At 38.9% G+C, this 26,728-nt stretch overlaps 2 protein-coding genes and 1 long non-coding RNA gene across 17 annotated transcripts in view; 1 reads left to right on the top strand and 2 right to left on the bottom strand.

Moving 5' to 3' along the window:
- PGAP1 (post-GPI attachment to proteins inositol deacylase 1) overlaps window positions 1-676 on the bottom strand; it is a 41,100-nt gene extending 40,424 nt beyond the window's left edge. For all 4 annotated transcript variants that reach the window (XM_072875195.1, XM_072875199.1, XM_072875196.1 and 1 more), the window contains exon 1: window positions 524-676. In XM_072875195.1, the coding sequence (XP_072731296.1) occupies window positions 524-676 (153 nt within the window). The remainder of the gene's footprint in view (window positions 1-523) is intronic.
- Window positions 629-13,371, top strand: LOC140657729 (uncharacterized). The gene is made up of 4 exons (XR_012044445.1): window positions 629-747; window positions 7,513-7,699; window positions 8,726-8,855; window positions 12,224-13,371. It is a non-coding gene; the product is annotated as an uncharacterized lncRNA (long non-coding RNA).
- Window positions 2,184-26,728, bottom strand: part of ANKRD44 (ankyrin repeat domain 44) — a 153,087-nt gene continuing 128,542 nt past the window's right edge. For 7 of the 12 annotated variants that reach the window (XM_072875190.1, XM_072875192.1, XM_072875185.1 and 4 more), the window contains 12 exons: window positions 26,349-26,420; window positions 23,075-23,276; window positions 19,113-19,191; window positions 17,930-18,047; window positions 16,656-16,872; window positions 15,833-15,920; window positions 13,769-13,852; window positions 12,315-12,460; window positions 11,365-11,447; window positions 10,104-10,186; window positions 8,871-8,962; window positions 5,285-6,710 (listed from right to left, as the gene is read on the bottom strand). In XM_072875190.1, coding sequence (XP_072731291.1) covers window positions 6,445-6,710; window positions 8,871-8,962; window positions 10,104-10,186; window positions 11,365-11,447; window positions 12,315-12,460; window positions 13,769-13,852; window positions 15,833-15,920; window positions 16,656-16,872; window positions 17,930-18,047; window positions 19,113-19,191; window positions 23,075-23,276; window positions 26,349-26,420 — 1,530 coding nt within the window. In that variant the 3' untranslated portion in view covers window positions 5,285-6,444. The other 5 variants (XM_072875193.1, XM_072875194.1, XR_012044442.1 and 2 more) reach the window with 4 other exon arrangements.

Raw genomic sequence — 26,728 nt, 5'->3', positions numbered from 1 at the left:
TTCGTTTTCTTTTGTACAGGCGGCAGTACGAAACACCTCGTTACTTTACAGGCAAACAGCTTTTCCCTTCTGTGGCTATCCAAGGTGCACCATTATATGATGCAGCCAAAGCAGCGCGTTTTGCCAAATACGCCGACCTCTCAAATGAGCCAAAGCTGTATTTGCCCCGCTTACAGCTCGCCATTCTGCAGAGGCCGCCTCAGGAAGCGGCAAGTTAGCCGGCCCAAAAGTTACGGGAGCAGCCCGGAGTCGCCTGTGCGGTGGTTCTCCCGCGGCTGGGCGCGTCCGGGGCCGTCTTCTTCCCCTGTAGCAGAGGAGAGGAGAGAAGCCACACGAGGGCTGCGCCTCAGACAAGCGGCTCCCGGCCGCGGCGATGCGGGCGGCGACGCCCCAGCGGCCGCCGGGCGGCGCGAGGCCGGCGCGGGGCCGCCGCACCCCGCCCAGCGGCGGCGCCCCGGGACCGGCGGCTCCCACCTGTTACGCGGCCACCCGCTCCCTCAGCGCCTCCCGCCGCCGCACTCACCAGGTACTCGGGGTACTCGTACATGTAGGTCATGCTGCACCGGTTCTCCTCGTAGAGGAACAGCACGTCCCGCACCCCGAGCAGCACCAGCGCCGCCAGCGCCCCGTAGAAGAGCGCCGCCACCGCGGGCAGCCGGCGGCCCACCCGCCCCATCGCGCCCCGCCGCGCCGAGGTGAAGAGAGGAGCGGAGCCCTCGTCCCCCCGCGGGCTCTCCACGCACACAGGCACGGCGGGGCGGGGCGGGGAGCGCCACCACCCGGGAGGCGGGGCGGGCGGGCTGGCGCCGCAACCTGGCCGCCGCCGGGAGACGCCATGTTGGGAAGGTCAGGGGGCTCGGCTGGCCGCCACTGGGACCAGGAGGGCGGCCGCCATGTTGGGAAGGTCGGGGCCTGGCTGGCCGTCGTTCCGCCAGGCTGAGGGAGGTCCGTGGGCCGTGTCGTGGGAGCTATTACGGGGAGGTCAGGAACTTACCTACCGGCTTCCCCCAGCCGGTAGCTTACAAGGGGAAGGCGTGTCCGCCATGATAGGGAGATCAACTCATCGCACTGCCACTGCGGTGCACCTGCTTAGCCGCGTCCGGCCCGTGGGGCTGCTACCGCCGCCGAAGGGGTTCCGCCCCGGGCTGAGCCCGCGAGGAGAGTCCTTCCCCTCGCTCCCCTCAGAGGCAGCGGGGCCTCAGGCGGTGCCGGGGCAGCCGGCGGCTCGTCGGCGTTTGCGGACTCCAAAATGCCCCGCGAGTGTCGCGGGGCGCAGATTTCCCTCCCGCTGGCAAGGGCCGGGGGTGCCGACGGAGCCGGGCCAGAGCCTCGCCCCGCACCCGGCGAGGCCGTACCTCCCTGCGGTTCACCTTCCGAAAATAAACCTGCAAACGCCACTGTTCGGGTGGGTTCAGGCCAGGGTTCCTGGCCTGTTAGCAGTTTAGTCACAACATGCATAAAGCTTCAAGCACTCAATGCGTAAAAGACGTTGCTAGTGGTGGTTGGTTTTATTGATTTGTTTTGGGGGTTTTTTTTGGGCGGGGGGTTGGTGGGTTTTGTTTGTTTGCTTTAATTAATCATTTTCAACAACTTACTATCTTTAGGCACTCTTCACTGGATTTTAGTCTGTGGGACAGCCACCCTGCCCTGATGCATGACACACCCATGATTGCTGGTGTTGCTCATCAGTGAGAACTAACAGTAAAATATTTAATTCATGACAAAAAATATTACTTTTTTTTCCCCCCCAATCTACAGAGGAAGCAATACTAACATCAACTTACTAAGACAAGGGGTAGTTACATATGAGGGAAGTACAAAGTAGAAATACATATAGTTGGATTTTCATTCCACTGCTAAATACTTAAGCCTTTCCCCCTCCTTTAAAAGAAACAAAATTTACTCAGTTTTCCAACAAGTATTTGTACCATTTTTATTTGTAAAAATAACCATCTGAATGCATTGCAAGAGTAGTTTACAGTTAGGGTTCTTCATTACATTAATACAGCATTCAGTAGTTGAAAAAGTTACTAAACTGTGCTTGAGAAGATTCAGGTTGAATTCCAAGTCATTCACTGAAGTAAGTCTTTTTCCTCATTTCATATGTGACATTTACTCAAGTCCTTAAACTTCAATTTACAAATGCAAACAATACCGACAAAACCCCACTGAAACCATCAAACAATATTTTATATTGTTTATTACAAATGTTATGCAAAATATAACACTGGCACCAGATTCGTATCACCATGGTTTGTAAAGATATATTGCACATGCTAAAGCATAAAATATAAGACAAAACCTACAAAACATAAGATATTGGCTTTAATATGTAGATCACTGCATAAGAAACGCATAAAATTACATTTTATACACACACTCAGATTGTCACTAGTTTAAAACGCCCTTTCCTATAACACTGACCTAAGGTTTACTTTTTGTGTAATAAGAAAGCATTTTCAGCACTGCAAAAATTATACATTATTCCTATAGAAATTTAGCGTATTAATTTTCATTTCAATGCAGGTAGAACATATGAAAAGAAGAAACACTTTATACATTCAAAGAAGGTCTGAAATGAAAATTTACTGGTAATATATTGCTTTTATAACACTTGGGGGAAAAAAAAAAAGACAAGTTTCACAAAACATTTCCATAATACACAAATATAAAAAGGCACTCTAATATTTCTTACATGACTAAGAATAAAAATCACAATTTTTTTTTAAATCATCCTCAAGATACATAACCAAGTTTCTCAACAGTACAATGGATAAACAATTAATTTAATGTGTTTGTTCTAATTCAATAATCTGGCAGTCATTTACTGCATAAAAGTACCAAACACATTATGGTGCCCTTTTAGTAGCGATGAACAGAAATCCCCTGAGCTATTTCACAGCAATTTCAGGCAGTCCAGAGGTTGTAACTCAGTATTTATGAGAGAGACCTGGGACCCCATCCTGCTATGGATTTCACCTGCAGCTGTGGTTAAAATACAGGATGAAATGATCCTGCTAATACACCTGGGCAGATGGCTGCCCCTCCACAAATACCCTTTGCTTGGTGCAGACACAGAAGTTGTCCACGTACTGTAAATTGCAGGATCCAGGGTTAAGTGCAACAATTATGTATGATTAACTCTACTCTTGTAAAAAGTCCACAGAAAGGCAAGGTGATTATTTACAAGAGTAAAATTATTCTCATGCTTAAATATCTGCCCTAAATTACAAGTTTATTTCTACATGTGATAAATTATATTACAGATTAATGTACTAGCATACAAAAAAAGGGATTCTGGTAACTCACACAAGATGTGGGATAGGCCAATACTGAGTACTTACTTCCAAGTGTCTTGCTCGTGACAGTTTTCCTCCTAAATATACCATTCTCAAAACATGACTTTCACAATGCCCTTAAGATGCTAACAAATCATATGTCCCTCTGATTTTTGGACTATTGCATACTTACATCTTTGTTAGTTTACAGAAAAGTTTAATCAGTAAAGTTTAGATTTGGTTCCTAGAAGGACCAAAGTAATTCAGTAATCACCTATGCTTCTATAATGTTGTCTACATCATTAAGAGGCAGCAGTTGTTGCACCACACAATTACCAGAGTTACAAGGTATTGCAAATATACAGAAATATTTTCAGTAACTCTGTATGGTACCAAGTAAAAATACTGACATTTTTTAAATGTCTGCTTAAAATAATATGACATCCTGTTTGTAAAGAGGACTGTTTTTCTCCTAATGAAGTGACTTCATGTAGGATAGCGTAACTTTCTGTATTTCAGGGTGAGACTTATAACTAATCCTGCCAAGGAGCCTACCTACATCTCTGGTTAAACCAAGATTAAAAGGCTGATCCTGCTGATAGACAGGTGGCAGCCATTTCCCATTTGTTTATTTGTTTTCAATGCCATCATTCCACATTTAAAAAAAATGCAAAAGTTGGGATTTCTATTAATTTCTGAACAGACACCACTGATGACTTTAACAACTGATCTCTCCTCTTATTTTCAGTGCTTAAAGTAAGGTGGTTATTGCTATTCTGCAACTCTTAAAAGCAAAAACGTTGAGGAAAATCAATCATAAAAATATTATTCTGTGCTATTTCTGAGGAGAAAACCAGGGTTTCAGGTGCTCTGTCATTCTATTGCAGAAAATACAGAGTTGAGGGAAAAGAAATATTCACCTTTAGAGACACTATCCTTGTGATTCTTTGTTGTAAACTTTGTAAATTTGTTAATGTTCAAGGAAACAATATTTAATTTTACCTAATGTTCAAGGAAACAATATTTAACTTTAGCAAGGCAAAATAAACTTAATACATAAATATTTTTCTTAATCAAAGAACTGGAATCTGCCAGTAGATTTTTAACAATTCAGTGGAACACAGCTAAAAACTGCAACCAAAATAAATATCCTTACTTTTCATTTACCCTGCCGAAAGCATGCACAGAGGAAGCTCATCTCATCCTCACAGCACAGATGTAGGCCTGCAGATAGCCCGAGTGTGAATCATGGGAACTTTAACACCTTGACTCCATGCTGTATTACCTTTTCCCCTCTTTACTGTAGTTGTACAGTGTTCTCTTACTTGTCTAGCAGGGGGTTGGATCCCTTTCTTATGCTCTTAAGTGGTGGAAGATGTTTTGCACTCTGTGTTTTAGCAATATAGCCTGTGGACTTTATCTTTGCATTCCATACAAGAAGATGGGCACTCTCCCGAAGTGCATCAGCCCTTCCTTTTTCTACTCAGGCCATCAGTCTTGCCTAGATTCACATTTCATTTCGCATCATGCCAAATAGTATGCACAAATACTAACTAGAACAGGCCAGAGTTATTTTTCCTGGGCATTTGTTTCATTTCAAATAAATATAAACACATTTACATTAAAAGTATATGAACATATTCTTTAGTCTGGAAAAAAAAAAAACAAAACTGTGGTCAACACATCATCAGTTACAAATGTCAACTTGAAACCTGTGTCAAAACGTAAAATTCACTCAAGACTACTCATTACCTCAAAAGTTTATATTTTTATGGTTTAGAAAAACTACTTCATTATGTCACTCACATTTGAAGAAAAAATAAAAGTAGCAAAGTCTTCCATTTAATTACTGAAGCATTTTGGTCCTCTTGGTACAGCTGGTTAGGTCATGATAGCTTTTTGTTTAGTTTTTTTTTGTTTTTGTTTACAAAGTCTCATTCTTCCTTTTGTACATCTGTTGCAGCCGAGGGTCGTGGTCCATTTGACCTAGAAACTTTGGCAGAAGGAGTAAACATATTCACAAAGTTGACATTGCTTTAAAAGCTGGTGACAATAGGCTTTTTTAGCATGTATCTCCAATCCCCTGCACGGTACACTGCTATGTTCTCTGGTGTTTGGTATTTCAACTTTTGGTGTTACGCTTTCATTGCTTTACCTTTGCTCTGTTAATCCAAACACTGGCAAAAGTATTTTAAAATTCGATACTGTTTACAGTAAAAATAAGTTATTCAAGCGTAGAAAATGAAAAAAATCCATTTAAGCTGGCAAGTCAATACAAATTTTACATACACCTTTGTCTACACCTGAATTTTTTTTTTGATACTAGATTCATGGTTAATGGCTCAGGTGATAGAAACATCTAATGACCCTAATTCTGTAGTGCAAATAAACCATACATGTTTGTGCTGAATTGAAAAAAAATAAGGGCCAAGTGATTTTCATTTTACACAAGTGGTTCCACTAATGTCCATGGGAAAATATGGTGAGACAAGTAGAATTTGGCCTTAAGAGTTTCTATACTATATTTTTCTAATTGTGTGCTGCAACTAAGAACTGTAAAAAGTGCCTTCTGTAGGTTTAAGTGCTTAATACACTCAGAATGTAAAAGGTTTTGTTTCCTGTAGAAAAGTAATACAGGCAGTTTTAAGATTTACAACTTTACCTTTGGTTTGTGTAAAAAAAAAAAAAAAAAAAAAAAATCTAACAGAGCCCCTGGAAGCAGGAAACAGACAAACAGAGGAAAGGGGTGATGCTCGAATCTATGCAGGCTACACTGGAAATATGTTCGTGTACTAAAGGTACAGCTAAAACATCTAAGAACTTTTTACAAACAGTTCCCTGCTTATTTGTGCTGTCAAAAAGAAAAAAAGGCATTTTCTCTTTTTCTACTTAAAATAAGAGGTAGAGGCTTTCCACAGGGGCACTTAGGGCCTATAAAGAAACCATGAGGAAGCTGAAAAGCTGCAGAACATTAATGGGAATACGTTCCAGTAAATCCCTTTAACTTTGTTATTTAAAGGCTTGATTCTCATCACTACAAATTTTTCAATACCTACTTGTCAAGAATAATAGTTAAGAATGTAGCCGTGGGATTTAAGCTATTTAAAAAGAAAAAATAAAGCTGAAATGAAATAATAATGAAAAAAAGTTTTTGAATATCAAAAAGTCAAAATGTTTCAGAATCCGAATCATTTTCATTGTACCCATCCTCTGTTCCTACGTTATTACTCAAGGGCTTATTGTAAGAGTTAATGCTACCCATACTGGAGCCATCGCAGAGATGCGTCCTGCCCAAATTGTCTTTTTTAAAACAAACGAAGTTGAAAGCCGTCATTGAACTGGAAGGAGAAAAAGGCATCATGGTAGCCAAAATGAGTGCCAGGCAGTCAGCCACGTCTTTGTTAGGAGCGCAAGCCAGGGCTGGCGTATGACCTGGGCACAAATGCAGACAAGGCAATGGTTAGTACTAAGGGTACTGAGAATGGCACTGAGCATTCCTCTTATACATCTCTAGGTGACATCATAAGCAGGAGATGTATGTTCAGTTACAATCATGCCAGGCAACACGGGTATGTTACTTATTTTAAATTAGACATGCTGGGAAAATACACACTTTATGGAGCATTTAAATCACTGTGACCACAACAAGCACTATTTTTTTTAAATCAGGCAGCAAACAGACTTCACAATATGAATAAAAGCACTTGCTAAACACAGTTCTACAGCACAGACAGTATGATGAATACAGAACACGGGGAGTACAGCAACAGGGACAGAAACTGGCTTCAGTTTCTGTGCATATGAACAAGTCTCATTCTGAGAACAATGACTTTCATTAGAACATAAAAGATATTAGTTTAAAAACATTTCAAAGTAATAAGCAAATGCTTTTAAAGACTGATCAGTTGAGTACCTACTCAACTCAGAAAGCAGTTTATTTAGGAATTAAATTATGAGAGAAAAGATGGTATGACTACGTGGATGTTTAGTTACCCAAATTTACGTTATGTTAGAAGAATAACGACTGTATTCAGAAAGCATGGCATACACTTTAAATACAAAGTTAATATTCTACAGTTGTCAGTAAAATGAAGAACTGGGGAGCTATTAAAAGTTTGTCTTCACTGCAGTTTAACGTGGCTCCTGTCCAAGCTCTGCCCTAAAGCAGCTCTTCACGTATACAAATCTTGGAAACCAGTATGCTGAACACACTTGCTATCTATACATTTTGCAGGCTGCTGTATAGCACTCCAGCACTTTCCAACAAATCCTCCTTTATACCAAGAGCAAACATTCTTTTGAAGATGGCTACTTCTTACGTGCTGCAGCAATGGTAATCCGAGGCAATGACCACTGCTGATATCCTACTGCCTCAAGGAAGCTGAGAACACCTGCAGTGTAGATGAGTTTGGTGGACAAATGTGAGTACAGTTTTGTAGCAAACTACCCACATTTAAGCACTGACTGCAGTGAATGCATACCCTAAATGGAATTTCCTATTCCACTGAGTTCCAAGCGTGAATATTCTTTAGAGTTGTACTTATACTAAGATTGTACTTGAATTTCTCTCTTTTAAACCACGTATGCAGTTGTTCCTAGAAAAATTAAACGTGTCTCAAATTGAAACTTAATTTTCACTTATTACATACATGCAAATTAGCTGGATCTGTATGTACAATTTTAATGATAAAAACTGTGGTTAGAAGCTAGTCTGGTTCATTTTTCTGTCCCCTATCTCTAAAATGAGGTTAGGGCCAGATGACTTCAGTGGAACTCATTCATGCAACTATAGGTAGCATTTGGTTAATAGTAAATACTCACCACTCAGTTCTTTTCATCCATAGATCTCAAAATGTCTTGCAATGATGGGTGAGTATTATTATTGTTACTTTACAGATATGGGAAGATGGAGGTACCAAATTGTTACATTAATGCCATGAAGTCAGTATTGTAAGAAAGACCAGCTTATTTCAGGAAGACATTTTTGAAAACATTAATTATAGAAGCACAGCCCTCTATGGGCTTTCTAATGTTTAGGGAAGGACTTCATTGAGATCTGAAACAAAATTATCAGATTTATTAACTAATCATGTATTTTATAAGGCAACACTAATTTACTTGCATCTTGCATTAGGTCAGACAATTGGTAAGCACAAGCTTTGATCTCAGAATGAACTAGGACACAATCAACCATATGTTGATGGTTTTCTTCCTACCCATTAAAACATGCGCTGATTGAATGCATAATCCTTAATTCTTCTGCAAGGCGTCAGAATTATCCGGTGCCACTTGCATGTTTAGGAAATTCAAGTTACCACTGCACTCAAGCATTAAAAAAGACTAGCTGTTGACAGTACATGCAAAATGAACAGTAAAAGGGACCACTGTGATGTTTAGAATACATTTTTATATTAAAAAAAATAAATAGTATCTTTTTTTTTTAATAGGTACTCACACAGCTCATTATCTGTTCTTGGAAGGATAAAAGCATCAGTGATGTCTATCATCAGCTTTTAAGTCTACTGCTTCAGTCGGTTGGAAAATTACCTGCTGGGTCCTACTGAAGATTGTCAAAGGGTATTACTTACTTACCATTTTCATCTACTGCTAGGACACACGCCCCTTTGGCTAGCAGCTCTTCAACCACCACCTTTAAGCCGTTTCGTGCAGCAATATGGAGAGGTCTACAAAAACATAATAACTAAATCCAAGTTCAGTTTAAAATAGACTTTCTAAAAAAAGTTAGGTAATGCTTAAAGCATACCCAGCACCAGAAAGAGAATGTTTTCCTTTTTTTGATCATTATAATTATATTGTAGACATTAAATTATATTACAGTCTTTAAAATAATCCTCATGTTCCACATCTATAAAACAAATGTGCAAGACAAATATAATTACCTTTACATACACAAAGATTGCTTAATACTTTCCAGTCTAAAGGCTTTCTTTGAATAGGTGTCATTTTTCCACTGTTTGCAGCACACAATTGATGTTTAAAAGGAAAATTAATCTAAGACTGAAGAAATGCCTCTGTTCCATCTTTCATTCTGGCTACTACAGACTGTTCAAAATTATTGTATTGCCTTTTTATCCTTGAATACTCAACTGCTAATCTCTGTTACTGCAGAGCAGCTGGAAATTAAAAATAACCACTGGTTTGCTCCCTTCCTGGGCCAACACCCAATGCTCCTCTTTGGGGAGAGCTAGTGGGACAGGAAAAACAATTTCATATTGGGAGGGGGAAAAAAAGGGCTAAATGGAATAAATTCTTCTGCAAGCACGAGATGATCTGCCACCTGAACCCATGGTTCAATCTTATCCTGTGGGATTCTCCCATACCAGTCAAACAGTTGCAGCTGGAGTAAGAATATCGACGGTTCTAACTCTGCTGATAACATATGGTATGGATGGGAGTTGCACATAAAATATCACCTAAAAAAACCCTCTGAAAATTAAATGTACCACCTTAAGTCTAAATAATTTAGATTTAAGGTGAAGCTCAAAAAGCTAGGAAATGCCAGATGTATACTTACACATTCACATGATTAATTGATTATTGATCAATTTGAGACATTTTGATACAGTCTTCAGATAAATGACCTCATGTAATTTTTCCACCAGACCACGTATAGAATTGGCATCAAAAGAATCAAAATTGAAAGTGAAAATGCAACACAAATATGGTCTTTTCAAGGGCAAGCACTCAAAAAAATCAGAAATTAACTTTTTTGTTCTATGAAAAAATTTGAGACATGAATTTGAAATGCTAAATTGGAATCTTCTGGTAAGTCAACTGAACTTGAGAGGATCAGGCTATACTTACGTCTGCAATGCATTATTTTTTGCATTAATAAGGCTCTGTTCTTGTATCTTGTCAAGTATTAACAAGGCACATTTTTCATGACCCTGTAGTTGGAAAAAAACCCAAACAGTGTTAATTTGCTAAGGAGTTTGAAATTGAGGCAAAAGAAATGTTACAGATAAAAGTGAAATCCAATAACTCAATTAGAAATACAAAACATGCTACTCAGCTTATAAGGATGTGTAGTAGGTGAGCAGTAGGAGCCTTAAAATACCATTTACAAACTGCCACTGCTAGGATGCTTTAGCACATTTAGAAACGTAGACATTCCCCTGTCTTTCAACCCTCCATTCATTATATATGAGTTCACCTCCCCAGCTTTCAGAGAAGACTGCTATTTCTCTTGAGAGAGCATTCAATGGATTATTTATTAGAGCTACACAGTAACATAGAAAGAGATGTTTAATCTCAAAAACTAATACTATACTTTCTGGGTCTTTAAATGCCTTTCTGTATTATTAATAAACTACTACAAAATCCCTTCAGTGTGAGAGCTCTAATAGTGAAACTTTGGAAACAATACAGATCTGGGCCTTATTTCTGATACAGTTTCAGCACAGCAAGTTGCAGATGCCAAGCCTACAGGCCTGGCAAGTGAACAGCTGCCTGAAGGACCCTGAGAATTCAGCGAGGCTCATGTGTCTGCAGAAACCGGAGTAATACTATCACACTGGAACCCAATCCATGGATAGGAGCAAAAGAAAAGACCCAAAAGGAATTCCATGCACATTTTTTCTTGCAGAAACAGCAGTAGCAATTGGAATTAAGAGGAAGAAATGGTGGAAAAAGACACCACCACCAATCTAATCAATGCCTCTGGTTTTACTACTACAGAGCATAAGGGAAAATTTTCGGTTCCTTCCACAGAAATTGGAGAATAAGAAGAAAGAATAAATACCTTTTTTTTTTTTTTCTTGGCCACTGAACCTATGTTAAGCTATTTTACAGTGACATTATTTGGTAAAACCTCAAAGGTTTTTCCATTATTTCTCTTAGTTTCCCTTCCTTATGTTTCAGCTGCCACAAGAGGCATCCATATTTCTCAGTTTACTAAACCTTGAAACAGACTTGAGAAAAAGCTTGGAACAATGCTCCCTTCCTCACCACAAGCTTGACCATCACATTTCCACTGCAGAAAAATTTTTAGGAGCATAAACACACACATACATACATACAGACAGACTGTGAGGAGAACAGAAGCATACAGAGGTCTTCAACTTACTTTACTGCTAGCCAAGTGCAAAGATGTATTCAACTCTGTATCTTTTAATGTCAGGTCAGCCTTGGCAATGTTCACCAAAAAGTCTGAGGTATAGAATAGAAATCAACAAAAAAATCCAATGGGCAGACAAACATGTAAAAAGAGAAGAAAAAATTTACTATTTCAATATACGTGTGCGTACAAGCTAATCAATTAAGCCTTTATGTGATGTAAGCTTTATGAACGTGAAGTGAAAATAATGAATGAGAACAGACTAATCTTGTGCAGTTAATCAGCAAGCAAAGGCAGAGCTAATAGCTCATTCACTGTACCCCAAACTGTCAAACATATATTCATCTTAATTTATTTACAAACTTCCCCATTTGCAGATCAGCAAGTTCTACCTGAATCACCTTCTCCTGAGAACAACTGTGGATCCTACTTTGAGAGGACTGTGGATATAAAGAATTTAGGGTGCAATCTGTGCTGTTGATGCTAGAGAAAAGGGAATTCTGTTAAGCCAATATGACCCTAATCTGTATGTCTATAGTATATAGTCTAGCCTGGAGAAGCAGCTGCTGATAGCTGCCATTTTAAGAACAGGAATTCCTATAATAGAGTGGAAAAAAAGGTTACACAATCTTTTTCACATGTGCAGTTTTACTGCTCTGTAAAATCAAGGAAGAAAACAGGAGAATAGAATTACTACTCCCCTCATGCTCTTTACAGTGTGCTCTTAGGAGGAAATAAGACTCAAGTCTGTTATTGCAAATGTTCACCAAGACTGCTGAGAAACAATGACTGAGAAGAAAAAGATTTTTTTTACAGATGTAAAGGTAGCTTCTTACAGACATCCACATAATTTATTTTTCTTCCTTAGTTTTCACAGGAAAAAAAATTACTACCTATTTGGGATAGTAACTGCAGTAGCACTCACCCTTCAAGACAAACAGAGGCAAGGATGTACTTACCTACAGCACCTACGTGACCATTTTGAGCTGCCATCATAAGAGGTGTTTTCCCTGTGTGATCCGCAGCATTCACTTGTGCGCTGTGACTCAGGAGGAGCTGGAGGCACTCCACGTGATCCGCGAAGGCTGCCGCGTGAAGGGGCGTTCTGTGGGGAAAGTAACACGACCACAGCTGTTGCTAAAGAATGATAATAATCCTGTTTACTTACCTTCCCAAGAACCTGAAAGTGCAAGACATTTTTAATTTTTTTTTTTTTACTATGGAACTTTGAGTTATCACCAGGGGAATGTTATAGTAGCAGCATCTGAAATAAGTTAAATAATATTTACAGTTTCTGTCCTGGTGGAATATAAACTTTAAAAAAAGGGAAGCATAAGGTGGATATGATACTGTGGAGATATGATACTGTGGAGAATCTCATATTAGCAGCATATTTATTTTAATGAAGCATACTGCATAATATGAAAAGCAGTACAATCCTTCCTCTTATTCATCTGATTTTTTTTTTTTAACAAGCCTAAGATGGTAAGAACCATCAGAAAAGAACAGATCCATTGTTTAAAAAAACGAAAGTATTCTAAGTTATAGTCAAAAATACTGCAGCAACAAGCTACAATAACAGTATTACTATAAAAGGCAGAAGGAATTCTATCCACTTTGAAGGTTATCAGTTTCCACAAGACTGACATTAGAATTCGTTCGCTGTCTCCCTATGGCATTTTGGGTCTGAAGTGTGACTAATAGAGATAAAAGACAGCTGGTAGACAACCTTGCTCATAGTGTTACTTCAGGTTTTGCTTATCAGTAAGGGTGAGATGGTCTTACCCTTATAGGAGTAAGTAATCACCATTACTGAAGGTCTTGAATTTGTTTTAATTAATAGAAACAATGAGTACTCAATTTTTAGAATTTCAGCAATTTTAATTAAATATATATACACACACATATAGTGAGGAGATTTATCAATGTGACAAATGAAGGATTTGGCTGACGGCATATCTCTTGCTGCATCAGTATTATTTTGCTGCATAGATGTTTTGAGTTGTGTGCCCTGAGAATGCTAACATAACATTAAAGCTTTTAATGAAATACTTTTCTGTGTGTACATAGCATCACTCCATTTAGCAAAGATAAACATGTTTAAATATTTAACAAAGAAAACTGGTTCAGGGAAACAGGCTATAGTCATAGCTGTTCTAAACAAACAAAATACTATTTATTTTGTATTTCTTTTCATATGTACTATGAAATTGAATACTTCATAGTATTCTTGCTTCAAGTGAGCCACCATTTAACTCTGTTGCAGTGTAAACTGCTGTCTGAAAGAGTCAGCATGACAAGCGTTAGCTCAACCATATCAGATAAGGATTAGTTCCAGAGGTTCAGAAAGAATTATGAAAAATACTAGATGGATTAATGAAGATGAAATGCAACTTGTTTAAGAAACTATTACCTTCCTTTGTCATCTTTGCAATTGACAATGCTGGCATCGATGGCTCCGATGAGCAGCGATGCACAGTTTTCATGATCATTGATTCTGCCAAAGACAAGACATTTTCAAAAAGGTAAAAAGTCTACATATTTTCCCACTTCCCAATATTAATTTACTTCACTTCCCATTAATATTTCTTATTGGTTATATATAAGTTATCCTAGCATACCTTTGCTGTAATGCTTTCAGTCACATTTCTGATTATTCATCATCTCTCTGTTTAACCAAACTGCACCTGCTACTATGAATTTCAGTCTCTAAAGCAAAGCTGATCCTGCAATTTACTATGCACAAAGGTAACTGAAAGCGCAGCACAAACCTAGGATTAAAACCTTAATACGTTACAATCCTTTAATCTAAATGTCAAACACACCTGGATCTGGAAAGCACTCCGTCATAGATACCTACATATAGAAAGTTTATTCTAATGTTTTAGGTACTGAAGCCCACATCTCTTCCAACTGACACATTTAATACTTTTCCCTGATGGATGTACTCAATTAGTACTCTTTCTGGTTATTGTTAATTTGTCTCATTTCATTATGAAAATGAACAGTGTTTAGTAACAGTATTAGACACATAGTATAGCTAACAGACGCCCACGCTGGATTAGCAGCTGTTTTCATTTTAAATTTGCATGCATTTTTAAGTTGCACACATTTTTAATGGGTTTGAGAATTACATACTAGTTTAAAAGAATATAAATATTGAAAAAAAATTTTCAATCGCTAGAAATTCAGATTTCAAATACTATGTTTCAGCCACAAATGATTTTATTTTAAGGAGAGTAAAAACAGTGCTTCATGTATGCTTTTATTTCCCTAATATATTGGGTTTTTTATAATTTCAAAGTTTGATACATGACAAATTACTTTTCTACTTTCCATTAATGTGGACTGTAGAAGGGAAGCCTACACAATAGTAACTCCTATCATTACTTCTGGAAGACATTCATTCTTCTAATAGAACATAGAATAGAATACAGTCATTCTAATTGTTGGCAGAAATTAGGAAAGTTTGCATTTGTTTTTTCAGTGCTTAATTCCTTACTCTTCTGATAGCTTACATGTTTTAATAAGCATGTTAGGTCCTACAAACAAAAGTAATTTTGCATTTTAAAATAAACGCATTTGCAATTATGTTATGAAAAGTTATGATTTTGCTCTATTACAATCCTTCCCATATGAAAACATACTGCTTTATTTGAGTAAGGAATATGTATAAAATACATGCGTGGAAGAAGATTAATAACTCATAATGGCCACCACCTTTTTGTTGTTCGTAAGTCATATGAGAACTTTGGATACAGATTCTGTCTCTCTAACCGATCGATCCCTTTGGCTGGGACCTGGGTAAGAAGTACCAAACCTTCAAGACAGAGATTATCTCAGAAGGAAAAAAAAACGTGAAGAAAATCAGTCTGGAAAACACTCAGCTGAGGATGCCTTGGAAAAAATATGGCCTGCACAGAACACCATTCTTGCATGACAGAGATTGTTTCAAATCCTTCCTTCATTAACGCTTTGTTCCTAAAGAAAGGAACTAAAAGTTCCTTTTAAAAAGTGTGCTAAAAAAGAATCATCTTGGTTCTGACAAACTTCTTAACTTTCAGCCATTGGGTTTCAAAGGAACCTCAAAAGCTCATACTTACACGGACCAAGGCACTATAGCCCAGGTCATGGCCTAAGAATGGAAGAGCTATGAAGTTCCAGCCTGTGTGAAGAAAAGGCATAGGTCTGTAGTTGTAAGCAAGGGAAAATAAACTAGAAAGGGAGCAGAAATGCAGCTGTTTAATTACAAGTCAGAATTTCATCAAATAGCCTAGATATATGAAATTTATGCAAAAATTCCCTTTATTCTGCCACTTTTTCAGCAGAATTATAAGCATAATTTTATGATCAGCTTTAAAATTATTTTCTCAGGCGCATAATCTAAAAAAAAAAAACCAACCAACAACTTTTTTCTCATACTGCTACTTTTTCTAGACATATCCTAAAGCATTTGTTACTGGAGATTTCTACTTACACGGCACAGTGCAATGGAGAGAAGCTATTACCATAGAATGTGCGGAAAAATTTTTGTTCCAATAGTACTTCTATGCAGTTTTCATGACCTATAAGAGATCAGACATTTCACAGTGTTGTGCAAAGCAAGTAATTCACTTAATTCATATTAGGTTTATACAGATTAGAATTTCACACTAAGTTCAAAGTTGAACACAATGTGTATATAAGCTCTTATGTGATAAAATTATAAACTTATTTTCTTGGTTTTTTTATGGCAGCAGCAAGATAGATCCAGGCTAATATTAGCACTTACTGAAAAAAAGGAAAATAAAAAAAAGTCTTTTTATATGATGTAATGTATGTTGCCTTACACATCTCCAAAGATGGTCTTAAATGACAGTATTACGAAGCTTTATCCTTATATTAAGCCACAAATTCAGATTATCCAGTTTAGAATAATCAGTTCAGTTCAGAATATCCATCTATTCACGTGGTCTCTTGCATCAATAAATAAGAAGGTGACACCTCAAAGGAGCATTCCTGATCGCACAGAAATCAGTGCGAATTTCATCACTGACGTCAGTAAAGCCACAATTTCACCCTGGCCTCCTGTGACTGGGAGCAAATGAGCTGCAAAGCCACTGGGAGGTATTGCTGGAATTTCCCTGGCTTCTGAACGGAAGGGTGAACATAGCAAACACGAACTACAGAGAGCAAGTAGAGGGGAGGTAATTTGCCTCTTCATTTCAAGCTTCTCAAAGTGTTAGGCTGCTTTGTTATCATATTTCCCTAAAACTGAAGCCCCATTTGAACTTGGCAAAAGTCCACAGGGAGAACCTTACCGTTGTAACAAGCCCAGTGCAGCGGTGTATAACCTTGATTATCTTTCAAACTGCAGTCTTCCTCTGAAAGTGCTATCTGCAGTAATTCACTCAGCCAAGTGGCATGACCCCGAGCTGCTGCAAAGTGCAGAGGTGTTCTGCCTCTGGCATCTTTACATAAAATAGATACTTCTTTCTCTAACAGCATCTGAACACACTCTTCATGCCCAGTCATAATCTGATAACAAAGAAATAAGTAAAGAGGTTGACATAATACAGATTCTTGCCCAGGAAATACGGAATATGATTGATGTCTGTGAACATGAAACAGCCTGGATGGGATTCAGAAAGCAGAGATGAAAGCTCCTTTGCTCCCATGAGTACCTATGATAACTGATACACTGAAATGTATTTGGTGCTGTCTTTCAAAAGCATTGATTCCTAGTCTGTGGAAGAGACTCCACTAAGTAAGGCACAAAAGCGAGGAGCAGTTTGAGACTAAGGAAACAGATGAACAAGAGGTGAGGTTCAGAAAACCCAAGTCTGGCTTCTCAAAACCATGTATGAATGTGAGAGAAGAACTGAAGAAAAAAAGGATTAAGAATATAATCAGAAACATGAAAAGCTGTTTTAACAGCTGGCCAGCTACTATCAGTGACCTCTGTATCATACATAGGGTAGCTTTGGTATCTTGGTCACGTTCATGTATTGCTATCAATACAGAACAGAAATTTTATGCCATAGCTTTTATAACAGACTTGTGCTGGGCTCCTAAGCTGAACTGCTCACTGCAGTTATTATAGAGCTCTGTATAAATATCATCTCTTGCATCAACTTCACATTGGGTAAGAACCTGACTCCTAGAAAAGATTAGATCTGCCTCGAGTTTCACTGCCTCCAGATCAAAATTAAGGCCTACTGATTTACACCATCCTCCCCAAGAAAAATGAAAATAACTGCTGGGCAGTTCTTTTAAAGAAATTATTTTTAGAATTCATAAGGTGCTCAGTTATAAAAATGATGATTGCTATACTGAAGTGTCTAGAGCCAAGAAAAACTGGTCTAATTGGTATTTTATCTCATCAATTAAAGTGAATGTGGAATAAAGTCAAAAGCAGAGCATTACTGAGAGCAGATCTGTTCTGCTTTTTACCTCATTGACTGTACTTGGTCAGGTTTCCAATCCTTTTCAGTATTCCCTGTATTTATATTCCAATCATTCAATATCCCTGTGTTTATAAGTTAGTTGTAGTCACAGTAAAACAAATAATTAAGAATCATAAAAATTAAGTCACCCCTCGGTGTAACGCTGTGCATCCCAGGAGATCAGCTGCATCCACAGATGCTTCTTTTTCAAGTAATAAAGAAACAGCATCAATGTGCCCATATGCCACTGCAAGCATTAGTGGGGTTCTAGAAAAAACAAAAACAAATCAGTCATAGCTATAAAATGACGTACTACTTGCCACTGCTAACTTATAGGAATAACAGAGAAATCAGGAAGCCTTGCATTTCTCTCCGTTCCTACCCACAAACCTGTTTCTTTCACCATACTCATCTGTATAACACCCAAGTGAAGACCTTTTGTATGAAATTATTAAGATGTTTAACAACCAACTACCATGACTGAAATAGAAACAAACTCATCTGGAAGCAGTTTACAGAGCAACATCATTCAAGACAACCTGTTCTCTTCATAACCTACAGTTATTGTCACCTCCAGCAACACAAGAGCTTTGCAATACCCAAGTGTTGTGAATGAATGTCCCTGCTAGTTATGCACCATGTCACCAAGATGACAACCCAAAGCATTTATTTTGCAAATGCTGCGCAATTGCTTAAAGGGGATGAAGGGACCTGAGGAAGCTATTCAAGCCAAAATTTGGACTTGCATATCTTCCATTTTTTTCTGAAAGGGATCTATTCTCCTTCTATTTTTAGATAAGACTAATACCATTTAAAATTATATGTATAGTCAGATATGCTCCAGGCACCTCAAATGAGTTTTTTAAACCATTCACATTTTCACTTAAAAAATATACTTAATTCTCCCTCTAGAACTGTCATTTAATGAGAAGTAAAATTTTTGTAGGAACATCTCAGATTCATGTGTCGCCTCAAATAAACATTCTGTCTCACTGCACCAGCCTAATATACCGAATAAACCCTGAAATATCAATGTTTTAGAAAGAAAGACTCTCTATAGAAACATCTCAAGAGCTTGTTAGTTTTTATTGAATCTGGCCCTCAGCATCTATGAAGAATTGTTTAAAGTACGAAGGAAAGGCTAAGATTAATGAATAATCCTTACCACATGGCTTAGATCAACTGAATGTGTACTTTGTAATCTCTGCCAAATTCTATAAGGAGACGTGCAGGAAATACAGTATTTCAAATAAATGCTTTTTTAGTAAGAAATTTGAGATGCTATTTGAATCACAGAGCTAAAAAAAGAAGAACATCACAAAGAAAACTTACTGTCCTTTGGCGTCTGTCACGTCAGGGTTGTCTGCAACTTCTAGCAACAACCGTAGACAAGGTGTATGGCCGTTAATGACTATAAGGAAAAAAAAGTATGTTTAATTAAACATATGTTTAATTTCAGATACTTTTCCATTGGAATGCTTATGGATAAGAAATTTACTTATAAACAAGGAAAATATTCCACAGTATAAGAAATTAATATTCCCACAATTTTCATTTAACTTGTGCTGATGAAATGGTGAGCTGGTTTTCCCCTGACAACAGTAAGACGAGGATTAGTTCTCTTACATACAAAAATCCCAAATCAGTAAAACAGAAATCGTGATTTTCACTGAGAAGATTTCTACTAAACCAGACAGCATTTCAAAATCCCTCAGACCAAGGAGGCAGACAGGGCTTTCTGTGATCAGATTTGGAACACAGTAGGAAGTATGTCCGCAAGGCTCGTTAATTTTGTGTGCACTGTACGAGCAAGTTCTTCAGTGCTGCTACGAAAAAAGAAGCACCTGCAAAGAGTGACCAACGATACAAATATCATATTCATAACAGCACATAACACCAGAGACTAAAATTCCTTTTAGGTTTTTCCAGCTTTTCTAGTTTAACATTATTGGAAGCCACAGCTACTTCTCAAAAATGGGGTTTGCTTTTTAAAATGTAACCCACTGCGGTTGGAAAACAGCTCTGAGCCACTACATTTTGCAGGGCCTGACACTGTCTGTGTGTCAGCTGGCTTAAAGGCTTCAGCTTTATACAACTCATGGGATGAACAGAACAGTATTTTCTTCTTTGAAAAACAATAATTCCTGTACTCAGTAGATATAGATTGTGTTCTTATTACAGCAAGTCATGCATTCACACTGCCTACACCCTGTGGGCTGAGGCAAAACCCTTGGACACCACCTATGTCACATCATTCTGGCAGAGAAATGGGCGGACATCATCACATTTAAATCACTCATCCAAAAATAATCTTAGTTGCTCTACCCAGAAAAATAAAAGACATTTTTAGTTATTTACCACTAACGCCATATACATAACATGTAAACAGTTCTGCGGGGCTGATGAGTCACTGGCTTGGGGGGGGGGGGGGGATCTGTTCTTTCTCCCAGCAGGAGGAAAAGAAATCGTAACTTGTTCACACCAACGTCTGAAAAGGATTTTGGTAAATGACTTTTAGAACGGCTACTCCCAGAAACTCTTAGGAGCTGACCCAGCGATTGCTAAGCATTACAGACCCTGCAGGGAACATTAGTTTTGCCAACAGAGCTACAACACTAACACTAGGGGAATGTTTGCAATGGATTCCCCAAGCTAGCCAGAGGAAAGGCTGGTGGTAAGAAAATTATACAGGGAACACACAATTTAAGCTAAGGACATGGAAATTCTCCATATTATGAGGTCAAAGGAAGTCTATTCCCTGAGGGGGACAGACAGAAAAAATAAATACTTCATTAGGTGATTTCTCTACTAAAGTTACTCCTGAACGGAGCTCTGTGGAATCCTGTAACCCAATCCACCACTTCAGGTCTCCTTAACTGCTGTGTTCTGCAATTGTGCTTGTGTAATTAGAAGGAATGAAGGCAAACACGTTTAAGGGGATGGGCACACATGCCTTCTTGTTTCTTTCCAGTGCACAGGAAACACATGCAAGTATTGACTTTGTGTGTGCAAATGCATGCTGTCGCTCAAAGGATTAATTCAGCAAGAATTCTGTTTGATTTCTCAAAATATGCCAATTTATCTCAAATAAAAAATTCTGGATACTGCAGTGGCACCATGCAGAGTTTCCGGTGGGTGGCATCGTTCTTTGCTACAACACCCCTAAACAAAATGTACTGTTATGAAACAGCATAATAAAAATCATCAGATTGCAAGCAGCTTTTCATAATAGTTGCAGATAGAAGCTCTATTCCGGAGCTAATTTCCACAGAACTCTGCATAGCTCTTGGTCAAAATGTTGTCTTAATGGATATTTACCTGAAGTGCACTTATCTCCCATTTTAAAGCCTCCAAATTCATGACAGTGATAAATTTCCTTTACTAAGAGTTCAAATATTCAACCTGTCTATGCAGTATTTTCCCTTCTTAAGGTACATGTTTTCTTTAAGTGTCCCATTCCTGTGGATAGGGCTTTCTTGCTTCTTGCCCCCCCATTTTTTAAATACGCACCTAGCCTATTTTGTTTCACTGCAGATTTAGCGGACATTTTGCTTGTATCCCTGGAAGATTTTTTTAAATCTTTTAAAATTTAAATTTTTTTATGTTAAAAAAATCACAGACTAGAAAAGTCTACAATGAATCTTCCGACTGGTTTTACATGGAAGGCACTCATACTACAGCTACGGGGCAATTAAAAAAGAAATTAAACTAGGGAAAAAAACCCCACAATCAGAATTGGTATGAAGGTAAGAAATGTGCATATTAAAATAACACCTTCTATTCAACAAATCTACTCAATTCTATTCAACAAATCTATATTTTAAGTCAGAGTTGCTAACAAAAATATGGCTTTGTTACCATTTACTTTCCTCAGTACTGCAGAACCCTTACAATTCAGCTGTGACAACAAGAAACCTATGTCACTATAACCAAATTTCTAAATAAATGCAAAATCATTGCAATAGCGATGATGTACCTGATAAAGTCACACCTTGTTCATCATCAGACCCCAAGCTATGTTTGAAGTGACTATAGGAGAGCTCTTGACCAACACAGCTCCAGTTTTGTGGCGGCACTGATCTTGATTTAAATTAATTAAATCAACAGCTTTAACAGGGTGAGGATCAGCTGGATTTATTGTTTTGCGTTTTTATCAAAAACAACTAAAACCCCCTCTCACTGAATTCTGCTCTCAAAACTTCTGATATGTAAGCTCTAGTAGCACATCTGTATATCATTAGTTTATTGTGGGGAGTAATGTACTCAGTTCTGATACAAAATTTAAGAAGGCAGAAAGCATTTTTTAGTATGCTGCAAAGATCTATTATGCACACTTTCTTCAGTACTGCACATAAAATTAATAATCGTCTATTTGACCTTATGCTTCCAGGTTGCACTTACATAGTCACACACAGAGGACAAACTGGTATTAAAGGACGTATATGCATTTTAATCTAAGCAAAATTAAAAGATAAACAGAAAGACAATGAAGTCTGACCCTGAAAATGTTATCCAATGAAGTATTAGTTTTACTTCCCACTAGAGGTCACTGCTATGCTGTACTGAGCCCCTCAATGAACAGCCAGAGGAGCAACGTTCCCTTTGGCACCCCTGCGTATTTATCTGACAGGTACTTATTAAATAATAACCTTTAAATAAATGGCAAATTCTACATTTTCCAGTTAATTATGCACATTGCATAATTAACACTCAACACATGAGGAATGGAGCAGACTCCCACCAACAGCAAGTTCACAAGCTAGCTCAGGAGGAGGCTAATGTCTGAAAGGGGCTGAATTTCTGTAGTGTTGCCCCTGCAAAAGGTTGAAAGTTTTGACCACCAGGATAATTTCATCACCAATGAGAGCCTACCTGTATTTTCAACCTTTCTTCCTTAGGAGAAGCAGTGAGGCAAGTGTTCCTTCTTCCCCTGATTTTTTGGCCGAGGAACCATTAAGAGAAGGTGTCGTAAGGGAAACACCACACATCTTAAAGAGTAGGTGGTAACAGAGAGGTAAGGTAAAGTAGAGGCAAGCAGGTAAGGGCAGAGCAGTAGTGGTGTGGAAAAATATGGGATTCTGCGTGAGGGAGATGAACCACTGAGAGGAAAAAAGACCAAGGAAATGAAAGATAAGAGTTAATGTAGGACCTCAGCAAACAAGCAGCAGTCCTCAGTACAAGTCAAAATCTCCTTCCGTTTAGAAGAAATGTGCATAGGGATAGTAGGTAGGTAAAGGCAATTGCTTCTGTGTTGTAGCGTTTATACCACAAGCGTAATGTGAGATCACACTCACCTGAGGCGTGGAGGGGCGTCCTTTTGGTGACATTGTCTTTTACAGTGACAGAAGCACCCTGGCTGATGAGAGCTTCCACGCACTCTGCATGTCCTTTAAACGCAGCCAGGTCCAAAGCAGTGCGTCCCTTCTCGTCCTTAATATCCAAATCTACCAGAGATTGGAGAAGTACCTCCAAGGCTTGATGATGACCATTATAGGCCTAGAAATATGAAATGAGTCATGTAAAGAACACAACTCTTGTCTTAGACTTTCATATAAAACTAAGACTTTCAAGTCTAAGACTTTCATATAAAACATGAATAAAATCCATCATTGTCACAGTCTCCTAAACACAGTAGAAATGACACATTTTTCTTGATTCCTTATGACTCTCTTCAACTTGAAAGAATTTTCCCAGATTACACTGTAGCCAAGGAACTAAAAAATTCCTAGTGTTTAGGGACAGAAATTATGATTGTTGATTTGCTCTAACCTTCTAATACAACCCAAGGTGAGGAATTTCAGCCAATAATTTCCCAATTCAGCACAGGCAAATCAACAATTCATTTTTCACATTCTACAGTATCTTTCAGGGAAATGTTTGCTTCACAAACTAGATTCACTAGTGATGCTGGTCAGAGGTCGCATGGATTATCACCTAACTGGGTGCTAAATTCAACACATCTGCTGGTCTCCAACTAAACAAAAGCAATTCTCAAAGCAGATTTTTGTGCAAATACAAACACAAACTTTACCTGCTGTTTATAGCTGATGTTTTATGGAGTATTCCTGCCAGTAGGATCATTTGGTAGAACAACTACAGTGGACAAGTAGATGCACTTCCAGACCTACAGCCACATTTGGGCCAACAGCACAAATACAGGTGACATTCCAAAAACCCAGTGGATAGCCCCAGAAACAGGAAACATTTCATTCAGCTTTGTAGGGACTGCCCTCCTCTCCTTACCATCAGACTCGCAGAGAACATCCTTGTATTTATACATGAACGTATAATTAGTATTACCAGAGTTGAAGCAATTAATGAAAACAGAAATGCAAACATGAAAGAACCAAGGAGCCACTGAATTTCAAGGTTAAGTAGTGGTGGCAGCAGCTTGCTCCTATTGACCCTTGTCAAAAGTTCAAAAGAACAGGACAGGGCAGGGAATGGTTATTTCCATGTTAGATCAAGACAACTACTTAAGGAAACCAAAGGCAAAAGCAGAAAAAGAAAAGCAAAGGGAGATTAGGGCACAGGGAACCCATATCTCAAAAAATACTCCAACGCAGTTGTCAGCTTTTCTTCTTCATGACAATTTTACTTAGAAAACAACTAGCAACAACTTGATCTTTAATACAATATCAGGTATCTTGAAGGTGCCATGCAGACTGTATAGCCCGTCCTCTCCTTGAAGGATAATAAAGTTGACTTTTTCTTCCTGTTGGTTTGTCTTGTGCAGTCATTTACTCAACCATCACCATAATCACGCACCATGGCCTCAGAAAATGGCAGGTCAGTATCTTGTTGGCTGCTAGTCCACCCCTTCTTTCTAAATCCTAGGTCTGTTCTAGGGTCAAACGTCTGTAAGCAGAGGCCTTGGCCACTGTGCCGTATCAGCCATTTGACAGGACTTCATGTTTTGGTGTAGGTTGCTGGCTTTCTGGATCCATGTGTGGAGACATTCGTGTGGACACTGCTAGACCTGGGGAAGGACGACCACAGGCACCCCAATACATGGGAGGGTTTGCAACAAATGTCAGAGACACTCCTGGATAGCTGCAATTGAACTGTGAAATCATGATGGTTTATGTAAGCTTTTTTATTTTTAAACTGTGGGTTTGGGGTGTCTCAGGTGAATGAACTGCTGTTAACCAGCAACAGATACAAGAGGGAGAGCCACTGGCAGTGTCCTTGCAAGGATTCTGCCCAAGAGGAACCAGAGAGGAAACGAGTTTGCTGTCTGGCCAGCTGCAGGGCAAGTGCCTTCCCAGCACAGGACTTTGTGTTGGTGATAGTGCAGGTTGTAACTCCTCTTTGGGCTTGGGAGTGACACTCTCCTTCCTGCAGTCTTCAAATTGCAGAAAAAAAGGTGGGGAGAAGAGTTCAGTGACAAACTCAGTCTTTTAACCCAACTGTTATGGCTCTTGTTCCCTCAGATTACGCGTGGATAACTCAAACATCAGGTCAGAGCTGTTCTGGCTGGCTGGGAAACAGAGATATGATTGCTACAGAACTAAAACTTGCCCTTATTTTCGAGTAAGCAAGTTGCTTCCCTTTCAAGAGCAGGGCAGCTTCACGGTGAGGCTGGATATTCAGTGAAGAGCCAGTCTGTGAAAGATGTATGAGGAGAGGCTGAGAGCCGGGACTGTTCAGCCTCAAAAAGAAAATGCTCAGGAGGGTCTTACCAATGTGTATAAACACCTGATGCGGGAGCAAAGAAGAGAGAGCCAGACTCTTCTCAGGGGTGCCCAGTGACAAGACAAGAGGCAATGGGCCCAAATTTAAACACAGGAAATTCCATTTAATGCAAAAAAAAAAAAAAAAAAAAAAATTTTACTGTGATGGAGGTCAGACATTGGAACAGATTGCCTGGAGCCTGTGAACTCTCCATGCTTGGAGATACTCAAAATGTGATGGGGCATGGCCCTGAGAAAACCTGCTCTAGCTGACTCTGCTTTTAGCACAGAGGTGGCACTAGCTGATCTCCAGAGGTCCATGTCAACCTCAACTATTCTGTGATTCTGCACAAGAAAACTGGGAAGAGGGATCATGAATCTTGAGCTCTTGGGAAAGGGGAGCTATTGTGATCTCTGAGGCCACATATGCTGGATCCCCTTTTGATAGCACAGTTTCCGTGGCATGCTCCCAGGGCACTGCTGGGGTTTAAGCATGCTTTCCCATACCTTGCTGCATACCAGACAGTTTTTTGCACTCTGCACATCTCCATGAGAACATCAGAGTATCCGATTCCATGACCAAAGCCACAGGCTCAAGCTCCAGCCCCAAATTTATAAACTAGTTATAAATAAAAGTTGCAACTTCCCATTTAATTTCACTTCAGTGTCTGTGTCTTCTTCTTACCTGAGTGTTAGAGTCAATAAGAACCAAGAGCTTCAACTGTCAAAAACTGAATTAATTATTCCAGCCCAGAACCTGGTTTTGTGACATCTAGGTCTACATGCCTTCCCAGCTTTTTCAAAACCAGTCTATGATTAAACCTGCTTCAAAGACAGAGATTAAGGAATTATTCTAGGAGATAACAAACAAACATTTTACACGTCTCATACTTACAGCTAAATGCAAAGGACTTTTCGTAGCTGCAGAATCAGACTCCTCAAACATATTGTTGGTTTTTTCCAGAAGCTGGGGGGGGGAAAAAAGCCAGTCTTAAAACATTTTTGCATGAGACAGGATAAGTTCTCATGGACTATAAATTAGCAGACAAAGATATATTTTGTCCTCAGATGTCTGCAGCGAGTATTGCAGGACTGTGAGGAATAAATACTTCACAACCTTTTCTGTAAAGTATTTTCAAGTTTTTCCCCACAGGGTAAAATTATAAAACTAGTTTAAAAGCTTGTCATGAACATCCTCACCCTGATTAATTAGTTTCCCTGAAATCATAGGGCCTGTTTGGGTGAGAAAGGAGCCCTCAAAAGGAAGGATTTGTG

Source organism: Ciconia boyciana, chromosome 10 (genome assembly GCF_034638445.1).
Source record: "Ciconia boyciana chromosome 10, ASM3463844v1, whole genome shotgun sequence".
Classification (NCBI taxonomy): domain Eukaryota; kingdom Metazoa; phylum Chordata; class Aves; order Ciconiiformes; family Ciconiidae; genus Ciconia; species Ciconia boyciana.
Note: the sequence above shows the minus strand (reverse complement) of the source record. Positions and strands in the feature narration are given on the sequence as shown.